Here is a 20,680-nt window from a genome sequence, read left to right as displayed (position 1 = left end):
TCATTTGGACATTTTTAGAGATCGAAGTGGGGTGCGATATTACCATTTTCGTACATAAAGTCGAGCTTTTACTTGTTAACATATTTTTTGGTACGAGATTAGAGGTCGACCGATATATCAGCCAGCAGATATATTGAGTCGATGATTGTAAGATTTTTTTTTTTTTCTTGCATTAGAGAATATGCAATGTTGCTTTAGCATTTTAAGGTGTTTACTGTGTGATCCTTTCACTCTAAATATAACTTGTGAAGTAGCGTTGCATTCGCATTAGCATTAACTTTAGCATGGCAAGCATCCTCTTAAACTCTTGACTAGTTTACATCTCGTTGTGACGTCCTGGTCAGTTTAATTATTTGAAAATAATGTACTGTTCTTGCTGAGTGTGTATAATCATAAAAAGAAGTGCTGCCTTCGTTGGTTTAGTAGTACTACTAGTTTACATCTCGTTGTGACGTCCTGGTCAGTTTAATTATTTGAAAATAATGTACTGTTCTTGCTGAGTGTGTATAATCATAAAAAGAAGTGCTGCCTTCGTTGGTTTAGTAGTACTACTAGAGTGAATTAATAATTTGTCTCAGGTCATCATTGTAAATTTGAAGCTGTTGAGGCAATTTACAAAAAAATCACCTTAATAATCTACGTGCTTTAGAGAAACACTAGGGAACTTTTCAAGCTTTATAAAATATTTTCATAACATTTGTGGGATGTCGACTGTAGGCATGTGCAGGTATGAGATTCTGACGGTATGATAACCTAAAGCCAAAATATCACGGTATTGCAAATACAGCTCTAAAATGTGTTAGCGAAATCTGGGTCAAAAAAACAAAAAACTTATTTCTCAAAACGTGTTAGCAAATTGGGACATAAGTATAATGTTGAGTAAAAAAAAAAAAAAAAATGTATAAAGATTTCTAAATGAAATTAAAATAAATGCAGTCCTCTAGGGGAGCCTAAACCTACAGCCGCAGCTCAACGTTATTACCATCTGAACAAAAATAATTAGGGCTGTCAAACGATTAAAAATTTTAATCGAGTTAATTACAGCTTAAAAATTAATTAATCGTAATTAATCGCAATTAATCGCAATTCAAACCATCTATAAAATATGCCATATTTTTCTGTAAATTATATATATATATTCTGTAAAATAAATTGTTGGAATGGAAAGATAAGACACAAGATGGATATATACATTCAACATACGGTACATAAGGACTGTAGTGGGCATTTCACCCTGCTGTCATTTAAATCTGTCTATGCTGTCCTCACTCCGAAGCGTCTACTTTTTCCAAAGCTAGACAGCTAGTGAACGACGCCTTAATAGTTAGACTTCTTCCTTTTTCATCTGATTTATTAATAAAATGGCCTCAAACCATTGTCCTCTTTAGACCGTCGTAAAACTACAAAATAAAAGTACACAAGCATTGCATTAGCAACAACGTTAGCTTAGCACGCTATACAGGTTCACTAAACATAAACAAAAGGCGTCTCATACAAAAAATATAACATTTCGCTTACTAACATAATATGTACATTCTTTACAACAACCATACTTACGGACAAATCTTGTCCAAGGATCATATAAGCACAACATTATCAGCCCGAGACGTCGTGCAGCCATAATGAAGAAAGAAAAGAAGAAAATAATAAACCATGTCGCAAAGCGACCACAAGAGTTCGCTGTTGGACAGCGCAAAAACCCTTGCTGTAAAACTTACCATAAGGCAGAATACTGTCTGAGCGGGACATGTGCGTTAATTGCGTCAAATATTTTAACGTGATTAATTAAAAAAATTAATTACCGCACGTTAACGCGATAATTTTGACAGCCCTAAAAATAATGGAATTATTTTCCGTAAAAAAACATGTGCGTATGACTTGTATCATGTTTACATTGTACACACATTCTCTTTCTCAACACAGACAGCAGCCAGAGATGGAAAAAAAAAACAAAACACGTTTTACCACCGCTAGACACACTTAACACGCTGGCGTTAACTCCCGTAGCTGGTGGGAAACGTTCATGACAGTGTTTACTAACCTTGAATTTTGTATAAATGTGAAATCATATTGGAGGTATTGCCTCCTCGGCAGCCACCCTTCGCAAACATGACTTTACATGTCGGTTGACCCTCTCTCTGTAAGCTGCAGCAGTCTCTAACTTTTCTTTAGCCGAAGTATTCCCATACAAGCTTTTTCGTTTTCTTCGATTGGGGAAAAAGTTCAGGAGTTTCACCTCCTCAAGCCATCATGTAGAACAGTTGACTCACTGACACTGAGCAGCTGAGGGAGGGTTGAGCTTTGCAGCTGCAAGCGAGGGATTTCTGGGAAATAAAAAATAGCTAAAACATTAGGGACGGTATGACTGAAAATTTTTTGCGGTTTTGAAACCGTGACGTTTTCATACCACGGTATACCTTGAAACCTGTAATCGGCACATGTCTAGTCGACTGACAACTAGTCAGCGAGTCAGTCGCATACAGTACAAAATCAAACCTTTTTTTTCAACATCGTTATATAATATTGTTTGGCCACAACTGGATTCATTACCTCATCACTATTCATCCTTCAGCTGCCGGAAACAGAAATGTCGTTCAATCCAACTGCAAGCATCCGGGATATCCGGATTTTACGATACTGTGCGCTGGTCCTCATGAGAAAAAGCCTTCCTCAAGGCAAAACACTACCGCTTTTGTCCACCTGCGCCACTAAAATCAACCAAACTGAAAATTCTTTTAGTGTTGCTTGAAAAAAAAGTATATGGTTTAACAAAATCGGCTTTGGATATCGGCAGTCAGCTAAAAATTTGAAAAACCTCTATTAGAGATCAGAGAAAAGTGTGAATTGTCCGTGACTTGCTGCGATTTTTAAGCAAGTAATTATAATCAAGAAATTTCAGGACTTCGTAAAGTCTTTTTATGACTTAATTCATAAATTCCAGGCGTACCCTGCATTTTCTTAGTTATTATATTACCCAGAAATGATGGCAGTATATTCGTTCAAACGAGACGTGGGAATTTATTAGTCCCCTAACTCTCAAATTTGCTTATTTATTTCATCCCACCACAAAACTATCATTAACTGTAAATATCTAGTGATTAATAACACACAAGGCGTTAATTTACTTCAACAAATTGTTGTGATTAATTGTGTGTGTATTTGAAGAGCAAGAAAGTTGACCTAAAAACATTTTTGGGAAAACCTGCTTGAAAGAAAATCTCATACTGAGAAAATTTAGAGGGAAATTAGCAAGTAGGGCGATTGAATGATGAATGCATATACATTTCGAAATGCTTGTCAACTGTTGCCACAGTACAATTCAAAACACTAAACTTGAGCCTCTCCAGCAAGTTCTGGTATGTGCAGTTGTGCACGTGTGAGTCGTGTGTCCCTCATGTCTTGTTCACATTTTGTTCACTGTTATATTGAGACTTGTTAAAAGGTGCTACCATGTGGTAACATTCCAATGCCACTAGTGCTAAACCATTTTACCTAATGACCAATGGGTTTATTCCTTTACTGCACCATTTAGCCATGTAATTGAAACACTTTGTCTGTCACACCAAAATGAATACTTAAGAGTGATTTCGTCTAGACAGGCTGGCAAAATAAGATTTTAAAAGATGCTCACACATTGCTTTTCATTACAAATGCAATATAGTGGAACCTTCAAAGTTATTTCCAGGTTTACTTTGATGCATTGTTACTCAGCAACCATGAGATTTTTGTTTGTGTCTTAGATAGCTTTCTGCCTGACACCAAATAGGACTGCTCCTTTGTTTTTAGGATTTTGTGTCAACAAAATCAACATGGTAGCATAGAGTATGTTTGTTTAAGATTGTATTTGTCTGGTTGTAAGGTTTCTATTATGATGTGATCAAGTTTTGAGTGGTGTCATGCTCAGCAGTGGTTAAAACGCGAAAGGTTTTATTACCGTACTTGAGGCCCCTTTTCTCCATGACATTACATTACATTTTGGTCAAATTTCAATTTTTGGGGCATTCTCCATTAAAATACATTCCAAGTTAATGTACTTCATCATACTGCAGTGATGAATGCAGTCAGACAGACATATCGTATGTTCCGAATGTATTTTGTCTTAACAAGAAACTTGACAAATGAGCATAGAAGTGAAATTGGGAGGAATGTAGAACAGAAAAATCTTTGTAAGGGTGGAAGTTTGGCGGTATCAGACAAATACTTCATTTGAATGGAGCCAGATGTAGGAAAATGACAAAACTCATGTCAAAAAAATGAAAGTAAATGCAATATTTTAGTTTGCATTGTTATTATTAAAAGCATTTTGAGTGATAACATAAGGACATACAGCTTTAGAGCCGCTCTGATAAATGGACCACCGAGCTCACCTGTCCCTTTACCAACATTAATTGTGCAATTGGTGCTGTGTGAGGCATAAATGCAGTTGAGGCTAGAGCTGCAGCTATCGAATATTTTAGCAATCGAGTATTCACTGAAAACTCCATCGATTAATCAGTCGAATAAAACTTTTTTTTTTTTTTTTGTTGGTAAAAAGCAATTATAAATATACATGAGAAAACAGACATTTTATCGAATATTGAACCATTTTTAGACAATCATTGTCTTTATTTTAGATGTACATTGTTGAAAACAATTGTGTCAAACTATTTTAGTCCTAGTTAAGTTTTAAGTCTAAATTGTAAGTCCAATAGGATTTCGAGTTTTTGCAGTGATCAAAATATATGATACCTGCTGTATTTGAGCACAATCCAGTGCTACTTGGTGCATAATCCATCAATGACTACCGAGCTACAGTTAACTTTATTATGTTTTTATTTTACACCCTCATCACTCTACAGCTCTGTGTTTTTACAGATTAAGTAAAGCCTGTATGAAAGACATGTTAGCCATATGTCGACGGTAGTCATAATTAACAGAAACCGAGCCCTGTACAGGGCTTATGTTACGTTAGCAAGGTACAGTAATGTTAATCTTATTTATTAGTGCTATGTTAACTTAATTTTACCTTGTCCCGAATATTGCTCCTCTGCTCTCGGAGTAAACGTGGTGCGGGTCATGCGGTGGCGCACGGCCCGGGTTTCGGGGGCAGTCATCGGTCGCAGGTTCCAGCCGGGGGTGCGGAAGCATCAGCGGGGCCGAGGGTAGCCGGGGCCGGGCAAGGGTAGTGTGATGTGTGTGCTTTCTTACAGTAAATACATGAAACAGTGTTCGCCTTGGTCTCCAGCTTGAAATGCTCCCACACTTTTGACATATTCTGCTTTTTCTTGGTGCCATTCGCTTCACTTTAATTGGCTTCTTTGCCGTTACCTCAATATGAGTAGTTGAAATCAAATATATCCACCGCCTCTCCCTTCTTCCTCTATACACGTGACGTCAGCGCGTTGTGCCGCATTAAAAGTAGTCCGGGCAAAACGTAATGCTTAGAGCTGGGAAAATCAAATGATTCCTCAAAGCAGAGACAATGCCTCAGTCAATTTTTGAAATAGAGTGAAAATGCACAATACTCGATACAGTTTCGATACAATGGTAAAAAAACGCTAAATCCCATGTACTTAAATGTGCACTCCTTTATTAAAGTAAACAACAATACTGTGTGCTTATACAGAACAATCAGTATGTAGCTTTAAAGTACTAAAATAAAAGCCTTCTAGTATTAAACAATAAATTAAATACTGTGCGCCACGGTCATGTAGCATTCCAGTAAAAGTACTGTTTTTACTACTCTCATACACACACAGATTGCCAGCGGTAATTTACAAACATAGTGTGTTGAAACCAATTTTTGTGATGGCCTATTCAAAACGTTTTATGACACAATGACAATGAACGATAGCCTATTGCAATGGCCGTTAATATGTAAAATGACATATATGGCAGCGAGCGAGGGAAGCCGAGCGGTAGCTGAGAACCGACTTAGGTTGCACCTGGCAGCGGCCCTCGCCGGAGTTAGAGACGACGTTGCTGCACGTGCCACTGCCATGTTGCATGCATTGACTGTTGTTCTCGTTCCTTAGCACAGCGTTGGTTGACATACAACCCCTAGCAAAAAGTATGGAATCACCAGTCATGGATAAGCACTCACTCAGACATTTTATAATGTAGAACAAACTCTGATAAGAAGCTTGTAAAAATAATGAATTTGTTCAAAGAGTCCAACTCCTTGGCATTCAGAAACACTAAAAGAAATGAATAAAAAAACATTGTGGTGGTCAGTAAATGTTACTTTTATAGAGGAAGTGCAGGGTAATAAATATAGAATCACTCCTTTCTGAAGAAAAACATATGGAATCAGTCCATTTTGAGTCGAAAATACTGACACACCCAGGCAATTTCCCTTCCTTGATTTGGCCCCTGCCTCAGATTAGATCTGCTCGTAAATCAGCAGTTAAAAACAGTGCAATTATCACACCTTGGAGGGCTGCTGGACCAAGTGGCTTCACAAGTATCATTGCTCCAACAAGAGAGAAGATTATCAAACTTCTTGAACTCTACACGTATGGTTGTCAAAGATTTGGGCTGTTCACAGCCAGCTGTATCAAAAATCTGGACCAAGTACAAACAGCATGGCAAGGTTGTTAAAGTTAAGCGTACTGGTAGACATCCAAACGTCATGACAAAAAACTAAAGGCCATAGGTCTTGAAAATAGAAGATGTACAACAATACGAAGAAGAAATGGGAGGAAGCTGGAGTCAAAGTATCTGACAGAATTGTGCAAAATCACCTAAAGGAAATGGGATTTTCATACAGGAAAGCTTAAAGGAAACCATCACTGACACTTAAACAGAAAAGAAAAAGACTGCAATGGGCTAAGGAGAGGCAATCATGGACTGTGAATGACTGGATAAAGGTTATTTTCAGTGATGAGTCAAGAATCTGCACTGGACAAGGTGATGATGCTGGAACTTTTGTTTGGTGCCCTTCCAGTGAGATTTACAAAGACGACTGCTCAAGAAAACATCAAAATTTCCTCAGTCCTTGATGATATGGGGCTGCATGTCAGGCAAAGGCACTGGGGAGATGGCTGTGATTGAATTTTCAATAAATGCACAAGTTTACATTGAAATTTACATTGAAATTTTAGACAGCTTTCTTATCCCTTCAATTGAAAATGTTTGGGTATGATGAAATCATTTTCCAAGATGACAATGCTTTATGCCACAGAGTTAAAACTGTTAAAGCATTCCTTGGAGAAAGACTCATCCAGTCAATGGCATGGCCTGTAAATAGCCCAGATCTCAACCCTATTGAAAACCTGTGGTGGATATAGAAAAAAATGGTAACTGATCTGGCAACTGCAGTCAAAGACGGTTTGCACCAAATTGATGAAGAATACTGTTTGTCACTCATCAAGTCCACGCCTCAGAGACTGCAAGCTGTCATAAAAGCCAGAGGTGGTGCAACTAAATACTAGAGATGTGTTTTGTTATTTCTTTGTTTGCTTCTCATGATTCCATATATTTTTCCTCTTAATTTATTTCCCTGCACTTGTTCTATAAAAGTAACATTTACTGACCACCACAATGTTTTTTTATTCATTTCTTTGAGTGTTTCTGAATGCTAACGAGTTGCACTTTTGAACTAATTCATTATTTTTTTTCAAGCTTTTTATCTGAGCTTGTTCTACATAATAAAATGTCTGAGTGAGCGTTTGTCTGAGACTAGTGATTCCATACTTTTTGCTAGGGGTTGTATAACCGCTCATTTACAACCCCGGGTTGTAAATGACTGGTTATGTGGCAACTTGTGTCACCCAGTATGATACAAAAAAAAACAACAACTCATAAGAAGCGGCCAGATCTGCGGCCTCGGTACCAACAAAACTCCGGGTATTGCAGAAAAGGCAGTACCGTCACATTTTCACAATCGTAGTATCGACTTGGCACCGAAGTATCTTTTCATTACAACCCTACTTAGGAGTTCTCCAGCTTCCACATAAACTTCATGTCATCAGAATAACAGTGTTAGAAATTGACAAGTATTTGCACTGACATGGTATTGACACTTGACTCTTTGCCCTGGTATTGCTTACAAACACGTTATTCCTAGGATTTGGAGCTCCACTAGTTAAAAAAGTTAAAAATGATAAATAAATAATAATAAAGCAAAAGTGAGCATCAAGATAAAATGCAATATAAAATAATCATGTCCTCCTCTTTATGGCATTTAAATATTATAAATGAATTTTTAAATTTGTTTTTAGAAGCTGAGGGGACAGCATGATGGACACCAGAATGAAGCAATTTGTATACCTGGTTGAGAGGATGGGTCGTATCCATCCGCGTAGACCGTACTTTTTTGTGGGGGCTCTATAATAAAAAGATATTCGGTTGCACATTGTGACTGGTTTAGATGATGAAAAATCATTTTGGGTTGAAGCAAGGCAATCTTCGCAAAATATTTACAGCTCGGAAGCACAAACCATGGGTGAAATGTTTTCAACATGTTGATAAATCACTGCTTTTGCAAGGCATAAATGGGCAACAGGTCTGGAAATGAGACTGTTCTACGTATTGCTCTCCACCTGGCTCTTTGTCAGACGGAAAACATGTGAAAATGATTTTGTTTCTGTTGTCCGTTTCTCAGTGGGAATTAAACTCATGGGCTCGAAGTTAACTCTGCCAAGTGGCTTAAAATTAGTCGTTGCCCCTGCCAAATTTAAGCTTGAGGCATATTAGTCCATAAATGTGTATTTTAGAAAAAAATAAGGTGAAGTCAAATAGAATATAAGAAAGAATATAATCATAAAACATAAACTTGTGTCGCACATGTAATGCTGTCAAATAAAGTGAATAATTAAAATCAAAACTAGGCAGTAACAATATTGGCAAGTAACATCACCAAACTTTAAAGTTGTCCGCATCGTATGCATGCCATTATTCATTATAATTTCTCCTCAACCCTTTAAACCTTTTTCTGCACCAATCTGTTTCCATGCACGGAAAGGCTTTGTTCAAGAACAGTGGTATGAAAAAGTATCTGAACCTTTTGGAATTTCTCACATTTCGCATAAAATCACCATCAAATGTGATCTCACACGGATCAAAAAGCAGGGTCTGCTTTAACTAAAACCACTCAAACATTTATAGGTTTTCATATTTTAATGAGGATAGTATGCAAAGATAGAAGGGGGAAAAATAAGTAAGTGAACCAAGTAAGTTTCGTCAGTCCACAAAATATTTTGCCAAAACATCTGTGGTCTGTCCAAGTACTTTTTTTGCAAACATGAAACGAGCAACAATGTTTTTTTATAGACAGCAGTGGCTTCCTCTGTGGAGTCCTCCTATGAACACCAATCTTGGCCATAGTTTTAGATATAGTTGATGTATGCACATAGATATTGGACTGTGCCAGTGATTTCTGTAAGTCTTTAGCAGACACTCTAGGGTTCTTTTTAACCTCTCTGAGTGTTCTGTGCTGAACTCTTGGCGTCATTTTTGGTGGACGGCTACTCCTTGTAAGAGAAGCAACAATGCCAAACTCTCTCCATTTGTTGACAACTTCTCTGACTGTCAACTGATGAACATCCAGACTTATAGAGATGGTTTTGTATCCTTTCCCAGCTTTATACAAATCAACAATCCTTGATAGAAGGTCTTCAGAAACCTCTTTTGACCGAGCCATTATGAACATCAGACGATGCTTTTTATCAAGACATTTGTTACCAGGTGTGTGTTTTATAGTGGGCAGGGAAGCTTTAAACCACTCATCAGTGATTGGGCACACACCTGACTTAAAATGTTTGGTAAAAATTTGTTTCAATTGCTCTTTAAGTCTCCTTAGGCAGAGGGTTCATTGACTTATTTTTCCACCTTCTGTCATTGTTTGCATGTTATCCTCAATAAAATATGAAAACCTATAAATGTTTGAGTGGTTTTAGTTAAAGCAGACACTGTATATTCATCTGTGTGATTTTGACAAAGATCACATTTGATGGTGATGTTATGCAGAAATGTGAGAAATTCCAAAAGGTTCAGATAATTTTTCATACCACTGTAGCTGGAAACAGTTGTGTGCATTATTGGGAGCAAGCCCGCCGAAATGGGGGGGGGGGCAACTAGGTATGTTGTCACGGGCCTCAGGACCATAAGGGCCACATAATGAACCTTCATTTATTTTACTTTACATTCACATATTTCTTTTTTATTTATATCATTGTCTGATTGAATATTATGTTCTACTCAATATATACTTAAAAGCTTGTAACATATTAAATATTTCAAATATATTTTTTCCTTTTTTTGCACAACGCCCTCGGTCTTGGCAGAGAATGGTTTTAATGGGTTTAACCCCGCTCTGGTGCACTCAAGGCTACACTACGTACGTGCCCTGAAGTGGGAAATTAAAATCTCTTATTGTTATAAACTCTAAACATGGCGCCTCCTCATAAATCGGGTGCGCAGAAAAGGAGATGAAGATCATAAAGGTGAAAGAGAAAACATGATAACGTTTTTAAAAGGGGGACAAGAAGCCAGAGAATTAGGGCTAGAGTTGGCTGTGGACAGTGATGTCTGTAAGTGAACAACAGCCGCTAAAACTGAACGTTTACATTTGCGATCACCGTGACCAAAGCCCGATTCGAGTCTGTCACCGGTTGCTAGTAGCCTACATGCTGATCGCGTTGAGTCGACGAGAAAGAAGGTGATGGGAGATCAGGGGTATATGTTGGTCTGTGGGGAGCAGGTGTGCGAGGCTGAACAGACTTTGGTCCGGCGGCAGGATTTATCTTGGGTTTACAACCCTCTGTGTATTATAGCAAACGCAAATGCGAATCCATCACTGAAACAGCAGAAACAAGCAGCAGTGGAACAGCAGAGGAGCCTGTCAGGGAGAGACAGGGAGATGTCAGGCAACCCACAGTCAGAGCTGAGAAGGGGCACATCCCGGGTCCCACTCAGCACGGCAGCCGCAGATCGGTAGGGAGCGTGTGTCAGTCAGTCTGCATTCGTTATGAATGCTGTTGTTGATAATGTATTAGTAGTAAAGAAGACGTATCTTTTACAGAGAATGATCAAAATGATGTAAGGCTGGGGTGGGGGTGGGGACGCCCTATAATGGTCTCTTGTCCTCGGGCCCCTGCAAGTCTGTTGACAGCCCTGATTGGGAGCCATGTTGTTGTTTCATTCCAATGCAAAATCAGAACTGTACATGAATATCCCCTTTTTTTCTTTCATTTTTTGAAAACCCAAAGATGAGTTTGATTTAAAATAATTTGGTTAATTAAAAAAACTGCTCTAAAGTATACTTCGAATCAATAATTATGGGAATAAATTGGTAAATAATGCTGTAGGTGGAGAAAAAGAAGCAAGTAAAGTGAAAAGAGACAAAAACATCAAGGCATTGCCAAGAACAGTGCAGTCTCCCCCTGTCCTCCCCTCTTCTTCTCTTCCTCTACAGGGGGATCCAAACACTGCAAGAATGTTATCATTGTATTGCATTAGCAGCATTCCCCAGCTCATTTAATAGACTACAGACCCGGTTGCATGAGCTTCTGTTTGTTTCACTGCTTGTGTGTGTATGTATGTGTGTGAGTCTGTCTCTGTGTGTCTAAAATTCTTTTGTTTATTCGTGGGTTCCCTTCTGTCACACACTGTGAAACATTTTTTTTTTCACTCTACAGACTAATATATTATCGTCTGAAATGTTTTCAGCATTAAGATAACAAAAAAAATTATTTATCAACAAAAGATGTTTTGTGAAGAGGCTCAAGAACATTGGGAATAATCCACCTGGAACGACTTTCTGTTTTTATAAGGTTATCTTTTTCCATTGTGTGCATATCAAACAGTGGTTAACCGCTTCTGTCCAAATATTGCGTCTGAAAACATGTTCACTCCTCACATTGTCATATGTGTACTACTTGATTGAGTTTGCGAAAAAGAAGATTACAGCTTAAATGGCTGCTCTCTGTTTACGTTTACTTTGGTTGGCATGAACCTAATCCTATTCCAAGTTATCCAACAGGAACTTTTTCATTCACTGATTGATTTATCAACTAATCACCTTTATATTGATGCCAATGACGATCATAAACCCCAGCTTTTCGTGAATACCCCTTCAGGACCATTTAGAGTCAGAATTTTCCACTGAATATAAGCAAAAGTCACAGTGTTAATTAAGTCTATTTGTCGGCTTGTACGTGCATTGGCCGAAATATTTAGATTTGCAAATTGTTGTAGCAATGTTTAATTTGTTGTCTTCTCCACTCAATGGAGCTCTTGTGTGTCTGGTGAAATCAGTGTTGTTTTTGGCTGCCTTTTTAGTTTTGTCTTAGTCTTTTGGACAAAAATACTTATTACTCTTAGTCATATTTAAGTCATTTCAAAATGTTTTCTGAGCGTTTAACATCCTCAAGACTTACTGAACAGAAAAGCAAAGTGGCTCTGTTTTAGACTGGCCAGTGTTTTAAGAGGACACTCGCCATTCTGACGCTAATGCTAACACGAACGCGAATGCTACGCTAATGGTAAGCATTACATTTAGCGTCTTATGATCACTCAGCACTAAGGGTGTAACGGTACATGTATTTGTATTGAACCGTTTCGGTACGGGCTGCTCGGTTTGGAACGGAGGCGTACCGAACGAGTTTCTGACGTAATGTAACCCTTACTTTTCGAGGCTTTGAGTCAATCGGGTTACAGTTTCTTTGTGAAGATTATATTTACTCCGTCTTCTCTACTATAATGAGGACCAACAGGGTAGGACAGTATATAACCCAGAAACGTCAACGGCTCGACAACGTGGGCGCCGCAAGAACGCAGTGAAACATGGGCGTTAGAGTCAGTCAGCCAATGCACACCAGTCGCAGTGCGGCCGCGTGTTAGACGCGTCCCAGAAGCGACTCAACGCGACGCACGCGAAAAAAACGGCAGAATTTATTATTTGACGCGAGACGCGGCCCTCCTGCGTCAATACTACTAGCTAGGATAGGGCAGACCGAAAGTCACTCGTGTAAAAATACGGTGGATCCGGTCGATTTTCAAACTAATATTCAGTCATAACCCACTTTTTGAGTCCGTCAGATCTCTTGAGTGGTAGATCGGGGCACAGTTGACTTGTCTTTGTTGATTTACTGCTGTCCTCTCTGCTATAATAATAACCAACACAGCCCCATGTTCAATACAAAACCCCCCTACAACAACAAAACAAGTAGGAACTAATATTCACATAGGAAAGTGAAAGTTATACAACATAAAATATACAATATAAATGAATACCTCATCACATTTGTAAAATATAAACACATAATGAAATAAATAATAGCCCATTTAAATAAAAAAAAAAATTGAAATGAGCTAAAACACCTGTAATTAAATAATAAGAATATTACACAGATCCTGCTTACACAATGAAATTTAACAATGAAATTTATTAATTTCTGTGTGGCGCTTTAACTTGACAAAATTCACCAATAAAGCTTTTGAAAACTGTTCATAAGAAAAAAAAATGATTCATTGAGGCATTTCATTTGTAAAATACATGTTAAAATCTTTGTCATTGGGATTGCTTTTCTCTTTAGCACAAGACTTTTTTTCTTTTTTCTTTCAGAAAGAAAGCTGACCAATACGCGGGGTCTGAAAGGCAAATTGTTGTTGGATTATTATCTTTAAATACCCGCTACTTTTTGAGCAGAGTCAAGCTTTGTATAGGCTAATGTTCCTATTGTTGAAAGCACAAAAGTGTGTAATAAACAACCAGCACATTTAAAATTTGCATTTTGTTTTCTTTCTGTACCGAAAATGAACCGAACCGTGACCTCAAAACCGAGGTACGTACCGAACCGAGATTTTTGTGTACTGTTACACCTAGAGGTGTGCAAAATTTCCGATTCTTAGATTATTCGCGATTCGGCCGTGGAAGATTCGAGAACGATTCACAAACATCCAAATTCCGATTATTGAAATATGCCAAGTAAAGCGGAAGTACAACACACTCAGCGCGCCGCGCGGGCTTCGGGACGGAACGGAGCGGGAGTAGCTAAACATTATGCTTCTCATTAACCGGCCCCTCGGGTAATGCCAACGCTCAACTCACGGCTCTAGCTCAACTCATGCCACGAGATAAAAAAACACAACAACATACCTGACTGCTGCCGAAAAGCTGCTACAAGTACAGCTAAGCTACATAATGTTACGGTAGATATCATTTATATAGGACTAGATGGATTGGTGGCTCGGTAGCGGTAGCAGCACATCTGCAAAAAGCTAGATGCGGGCGTTAGTAAACGGCCGCCATCTTAAAGCAGTAAACTTCCCTGCAATGCTGTTGTAGCGAACCTTCCAAGCAAACCTAATTAACTTTTTATCTAAAATACTCCAAAATCGGTAAAATATTGACTTGAATCTATCTTTAAAATAGTTTTAAAACTTTCACATGTCAAAAGTAGACAAAAGGGAAATTATGGAATAACGGGAGCAATTTTAACAACTTTAACGGTTGATTCACAACATTAAATTAATTGAATGTAGTTTAAAGCTGCTGATACAGAATGGGGACTGGAGTTTTTTTATTTAATGTTATTTTTGTATATTTGTTTACTGCTATATGTTAACTTGATACTGAAATAGTAGTTTGGTTTAGCCTGAGAGTATTTTTGAACTATTTGGAACTAATGTACAAAACTTTATTTAAAAAAAAAAAAAAAAAAAAAAAAGGAGGGGGGTGCATCAATAATCGTTTTATAATCGAATCGGAGCCTCTGAATCGTAATCGTAATCGAATCGTTAGGTGCCCAAAGATTCCCAGCTCTAGTTACACCCCTACTCAGCACAGAGCTTTAACGGGTAAAGCAACATTGCATATTCGATCTTGCCAAGATAAGAAAACAAATTTTACTTTGTTTCCAAATCTTACTCTGTTTCCAAGCAAGCAAGATGGAGCGCAGCCTAGCTTGAAATTTATCCTAAACTCCGCTGATGAGGGAGAAGCGCAGCACATCTGTCTGACATGAGTGAGACGACGTACTTTACGTACAATATGAAAATGTTACGCATTGTGACACATGACGGAAACGATGTCGCATTTTCGTCTCTTCAGACGGAAATTAGCATTCGTCTCGTGATGTTCTAGCCTCCCGAGCCACGTTTTTAGCTCATCGTCATGTCATACTCATAGTCATGGAAAAATCGTCGACGAAATATTTTTGTTATCGTGTTTGTTGACGGAAACAACCCTGGGTGGGATGCATTGCAGATGTTTATACAATCCCTGGCAAAAAGTACGGAATCACCAGTCTCAGACAAGCACTCTCACTCACACATTTTATTATGTAGAACAAACTCTGATAAAAAGCTTGAAAAATAATGAATTGGTTCAAAAGTGCAACTCTTGGGCATTCAGAAACACTAAAAGAAAAGAATTAAAAACATTGTGGTGGTCCGTAAATGTTACTTTTATAGAAATAAATATAGAATCACTCTATTCTGAGGAAAAATATATGAAATCATGAGAAACAAACAAAGAAATAACAATCAAAATACATCTCAAGTATTTAGTTGTACCACCTCTGGCTTTTATGACAGCTTGCAGTCTCTGAGGCATGACAAACAGTATTCTTCATCAATTTGGTGCCAACTCTCTTTGATCGCAGTTGCCAGATCATCCTTGCAGGTCGGAGCCTTGCTGTGGACCATATTTTTCAATATCCACCACAGGTTTTCAATAGGGTTGAGATCTGGGCTATTTGCAGGCCATGACATTGACTGGATGAGTCTTTCTCCAAGGAATGCTTTAACAGTTTTAGCTCTGTGGCATGATGCATTGTCATCTTGGAAAATTATTTCATTATCCCCAAACATATTTTCAGTTGAAGGGATAAGAAAGCTTTCTAAAATGTAAGCATGTAATGTAAATGTAAGCTTGTGCATTTATTGAAGATTTAACCACAGCCATCTCACCAGTGCCTTTGCCTGACATGCAGCCCCATATCATCAAGGACTGAGGGAATTTAGATGTTTTCTTTAAGCAGTCATCTTTGTAAATCTCACTGGAACATCACCGAACAAAAGTTCCAGAATCATCACCTTGTCCAATGCAGATTCTTGGCTCATCACTGAAAATATCCTTCATCCAGTCATTCACAGTCCATGATTGCCTCTCCTTAGCCCATTGCAGTCTTTTTCTTTTCTGTTTGTGTCAATGATAGTTTCCTTTTTGCTTTCCTGTATGAAAATCCCACTTCCTTTAGGCGATTTTGCACATTCTGTCACATACCCTGACTCCAACTTCCTCCCATTTCTTCATTTGTCTTGTTGTACATGTCATGTTTTCAAGACATAGGTCTTTAGTTTTTTGTCATGACGTTTGGATGTCTTCCTCGGTCTACCAGTATGCTTAACTTTAACAACCTTGCTATGCTTTTTGTACTTGGTCCAGATTTTTGATACAGTTGACTGTGCACAGCCCACATCTTTGGCAACCATACGTGTAGCGTATGCCTGTCGCAATATGCAATAATTCCATTTATTGCACGATAAATTAAAATGAAGGCGGTAATTTTTCCGCTGCGATTTATCGCCTCGCGTGCACATGCGTGTGTGCGGCAAACATGCTGTTAAAAGTTCGGATTCCTTGTTACCAATTGCACAAAATGCATCTTCGTTTCAGGTCCGGCAAAAAATAGCGCAGGAGCCAGTCATTCCCATTATATCCTATTGTTCAACGTATACTGGCCGCGTCAGTGCTCCTGATTGACTGCGGACCATCTTCGGCGTGCCGGTGTTGTTGACGTGTGGGTTCTCCTGTCAGGGGTGACATTACACGCGGGGCGGCTATTAGTCGAGACAACACCGGATATTTGAGTGGCAAACTAAGAGCACTGTGCTTCAAACTCGTCCTGTTTATGAAAGTCGATTGTCATATGCTGGTGTTGTGCAGTAATGAGCAGACGTGCCTTCTGTGGCGTTTGCTAACTTTTTTAATGCGCGCACACACTAGATATCATGAAATAGCAAACTAGATGTGCCATTGGCTACGTGAGCCCAGAGTGATTATGGGACACGTAGTCCATATACTACATCGATGAATATAAACCACCATGACTGAATGGAAGTTTAGAAGTGCCAAATCAATCCATACCGGTGACTATACTGGACTGTCTCAGGAAATTAGAATACACAATATTCTAATTTTCTGAGACAGTCCTGTATATTGTTCTATGTAAAGGACGTCAGCCAAGGTCGGCCCCCCACATTTTTACCACGCCAAATCTGGTCCCCTTTGCAAAAAGTTTGGACACCCCTGCTTTAAATGGTGGATTAATGTACAGGACTGTCTCAGAAAATTAGAATATTGTGTATTCTAATTTTCTGAGACAGTCCAGTAGATAATGCTGCAAATATTGTTAATTAGGTAAGTGACACAGATGGATTCGGACCACAAATAGGTTGTCTTGCTCATGTAGTAAACCTAGCTGCTAAGAGAGCTATAGCAATCAACAGTGTGCCCCGCCTCACTTTACAAACAGTAAAGATTGTTCTCAGCACTTTTATACTAAATTTCTTCAGATCAGTAAGAAGTAAGCACATATATGTTATGCACTAAAATGCATGTTTATATGATGGCAATTTAAGTTTTGCTCGTTTGCAAAAAAAAAAAAAGCAAAAAATACAGTTATTATTTTTTATTTCAGAGCATTAAATGTATTGAATTAGATCGAAAATAGTGTCCCCCGTATCGAAAATCGTACCGAACCGTAACTTAACTGTATCGTTACATCCCTATGGAACACCATTGCAGAAGCTATGATGGGAAAAGTTTTCATTTGCCTAAATGCCTAAGTTATTAACTCCAATTGTTTTTTTTTTTCTTGAAAAACATTTTATTTATTCTGTGTTTCTGTGCGGTATTAATATTGTTGTCTTTTACTTAAGAGGCATGGTCTATTGTTTTTAGTTGTGATTTCTTATCGTGTTTAAATGGGTGTACTTGATCTATTAATATATACTGTATTCTCACTGTGTTATTGTAAATTGGTTTTAAAAAAAATTGGGGGTGCGCAATAATATCGCATATCGCAATAATTTATGAAATAAATTGTCGCACACCAAAATTTGTAATCGCGACAGGCCTAGTGTAGCGTTACTTTCTTCAAGAGGTTTGATAATCCTCTCCTTGATCTCAATAGACATCTCTCTTGTTGGAGCCATAATTCTTGTGAATCCGCTTGGTCCAGCAGCCCTCCAAGGTGTGATAGCTGCACTGTTATTAACTGCTGACTAACGAGCAGATCTAATCTGAGGCAGGGGTCCAGTTAAGGAAACAAAATTGACTGGGTGTGTCTGTATTTTCTGCTCAAAATGGAGTGATTCCATATATTTTTCTTCAGAATGGAGTGATTCTATATTTCTTCCCTGCACTTGTTCTATAAAAGTAACATTTAATGACCACCACAATGTTTTTTATTCATTTCTTTTAGTGTTTCCGAATGCCAAAGAGTTGCACTTTTGAACTAATTCATTATTTTTTCAAGCTTTTTATCTGAGGTTGTTCTACATAATCAAATGTCTGACTGAGTGCTAGTCCGAGGCTGGCGATTCCATACTTTTTGCTCAGGGTTGTATACGTTTCCATTCCAGCTCTTATTTTTTAACCATCATAAATTCTACTCTTGTGTGCAGGTAGCTGTTGTGAAGGTGAGAAATACAGAAAAAGTATTCGCCATGAAGATTCTTAACAAATGGGAGATGCTGAAACGAGCAGAGGTAAGTGTCAGCCGCCAAAAGAACAACAATATGTTTATGATTTGGAGTGAGGAAATATTGATTTTTTTTTCCCACAATGAAATTAGAAGCTCACACTTATGCTTGTATGTATGTATTTCTGTGGAACTATAAACTGTTGTTTTCCGACATAAAATGTTCCTTACATTTCTAGCATACCTTGTTGTCCCATAGGTTCTCAGTTGTCTGAGGTCAAAGGTCACATTCCAAACCAGAAACTAGTTACAAATTTGTGCTCATGTGTAGTGCTGGGCGATATGGACAAATCTCAGTTTTCAATTTGAATCAATATTTATCAAATTACAGTGTAAAAATGTACGGTAAAACCTAAAGCACACCAAATTGGTATACGTTATTTGGAGAGTTTAGTTAATTTTTATTTGTCAGTACGTGGTGACCACCAGCAATATAATATTCATTCATTCCTTTTCCGAGCCGGTTATCCTCACGAGGGTCGCGGGGGTGCTGGAGCCAATCCAAGATAACTATGGGCTGTAGGCGGGGTACACCCTGAATCGGTTGCCAACCATTCGGAGGGCACAAGGAGACGAACAACATTTAGCGCGCACACTCATAGGTACAATTTATAGTGATCAATCAGCCTACCATCCAAGTCTTTGGGATATGGGCGCAATATAACAAAATAATTTAGGTTTACAAGAGTTGTTTTTAAGCGGAATGCTGAGAACCAGCAGTCCCAGCTATATATGAAACATTTTTCAAAGTGATAGAGGCTGCTTTGAGGACTCCTGACCGTTTTGTGTCAGGGTTCAAATCAGTTTTTAGTACACTTACACTAAAAACAATAACCTGCCCGACTTTGGCCCCCTTTCTAGACGTATAACTCCCCTCCATCCTCGGTAAATAGCCAAGCCTACCCTATGAATTGGTATTCATTCAATTATTTTTCATCACATTAACAGTTGACCGGCATCCTGTTACAAATTGTGTTCCACTTGTTGTTGCTTGCTCTTAATGTTTCAATTTTCTGTGGCATCTTTAGTATATGGTAAAAAAACATTTTTTTCTTTCCCCAGGTGGCATGCTTCCGGGAGGAGCGAGACGTGTTGGTAAATGGGGACTCGCAGTGGATTACCACCCTTCACTATGCCTTCCAGGATGACAACAATTTGGTAGGCTTCGATAAGAGCTTTGGTATTTACAAGGCATGTTTCAAATTTCAACAGTCACTGTCTCTTCTGTTTCCATCGAGTCGCTGCATCTGCCTCTTTCATCAGTTCACTCAACAATCTCTGTTTAGAACACAATATTATCTCTCCAATATGGCCGACAACCTGTAAGCTGTGACCGGCACATTCATTTACTGCTACAAAGCATAACATGACTAAGAATTGTAGGAAATCACGGAACACATATGGCTAAATAGAGACATGAATGGAGCATTAATCCAATTAAGTGTGAGACTTGCAAACCTCCACTTTTGATGCCATAAGCTATGCTGTCATCCACTATTTAACCTGACCTTCCTCTCTCTTTTGGTCTGTGACCCAGAGTTCAAATGCCGGGACTGCTTGTCATTCCATTTCCCACATTCTCACAACAAGTACTTTACTCGAGACACTACAAGAGATTTTAAGACTAGACACCACTGCCCTTCTAGTCATCTAATTATAGAAAGAAACATTGTATGCATTTTTGCAGCACACTTAATGTTATTAGGATATTTTACATCTTAGTCCTACCATTGCAATTAATAAATACCTCTAATGTTATTCTAGTACCTTGTCATGGACTACTATGTGGGTGGTGATCTGCTCACTCTAATCAGTAAATTCGAGGAAGGAATGCCCGAGGATATGGCCAGATTCTACCTGGCAGAGATTGTACTTGCCGTCGACTCTATTCACCAGCTTCACTACGTTCACAGGTGAGGAGCCAAGTACATTGAAAACCTGTGTCAAATATTTATGATGGTTTCATTGTTTTAGTTGTAATAGGGCTA

The 20,680-nt window shown here is 38.4% G+C and overlaps 1 protein-coding gene across 5 annotated transcripts in view; it reads left to right on the top strand.

Annotated features, from left to right (window-relative positions):
• The window catches only part of cdc42bpab (CDC42 binding protein kinase alpha (DMPK-like) b), a 175,554-nt gene that overhangs the window by 57,570 nt on the left and 97,304 nt on the right, over positions 1–20,680 (top strand). For all 5 annotated transcript variants that reach the window (XM_057822569.1, XM_057822570.1, XM_057822567.1 and 2 more), the window contains exons 3-5: positions 18,616–18,699; positions 19,755–19,850; positions 20,457–20,605. In XM_057822569.1, the coding sequence (XP_057678552.1) occupies positions 18,616–18,699; positions 19,755–19,850; positions 20,457–20,605 (329 nt within the window). The remainder of the gene's footprint in view (positions 1–18,615; positions 18,700–19,754; positions 19,851–20,456; positions 20,606–20,680) is intronic.

This window comes from Corythoichthys intestinalis, chromosome 19 (assembly GCF_030265065.1).
Source record: "Corythoichthys intestinalis isolate RoL2023-P3 chromosome 19, ASM3026506v1, whole genome shotgun sequence".
Lineage (NCBI taxonomy): Eukaryota > Metazoa > Chordata > Actinopteri > Syngnathiformes > Syngnathidae > Corythoichthys > Corythoichthys intestinalis.
The sequence above is the reverse complement of the archived record's forward strand: the minus strand, read 5'-3'. Positions and strand labels throughout refer to the sequence as shown.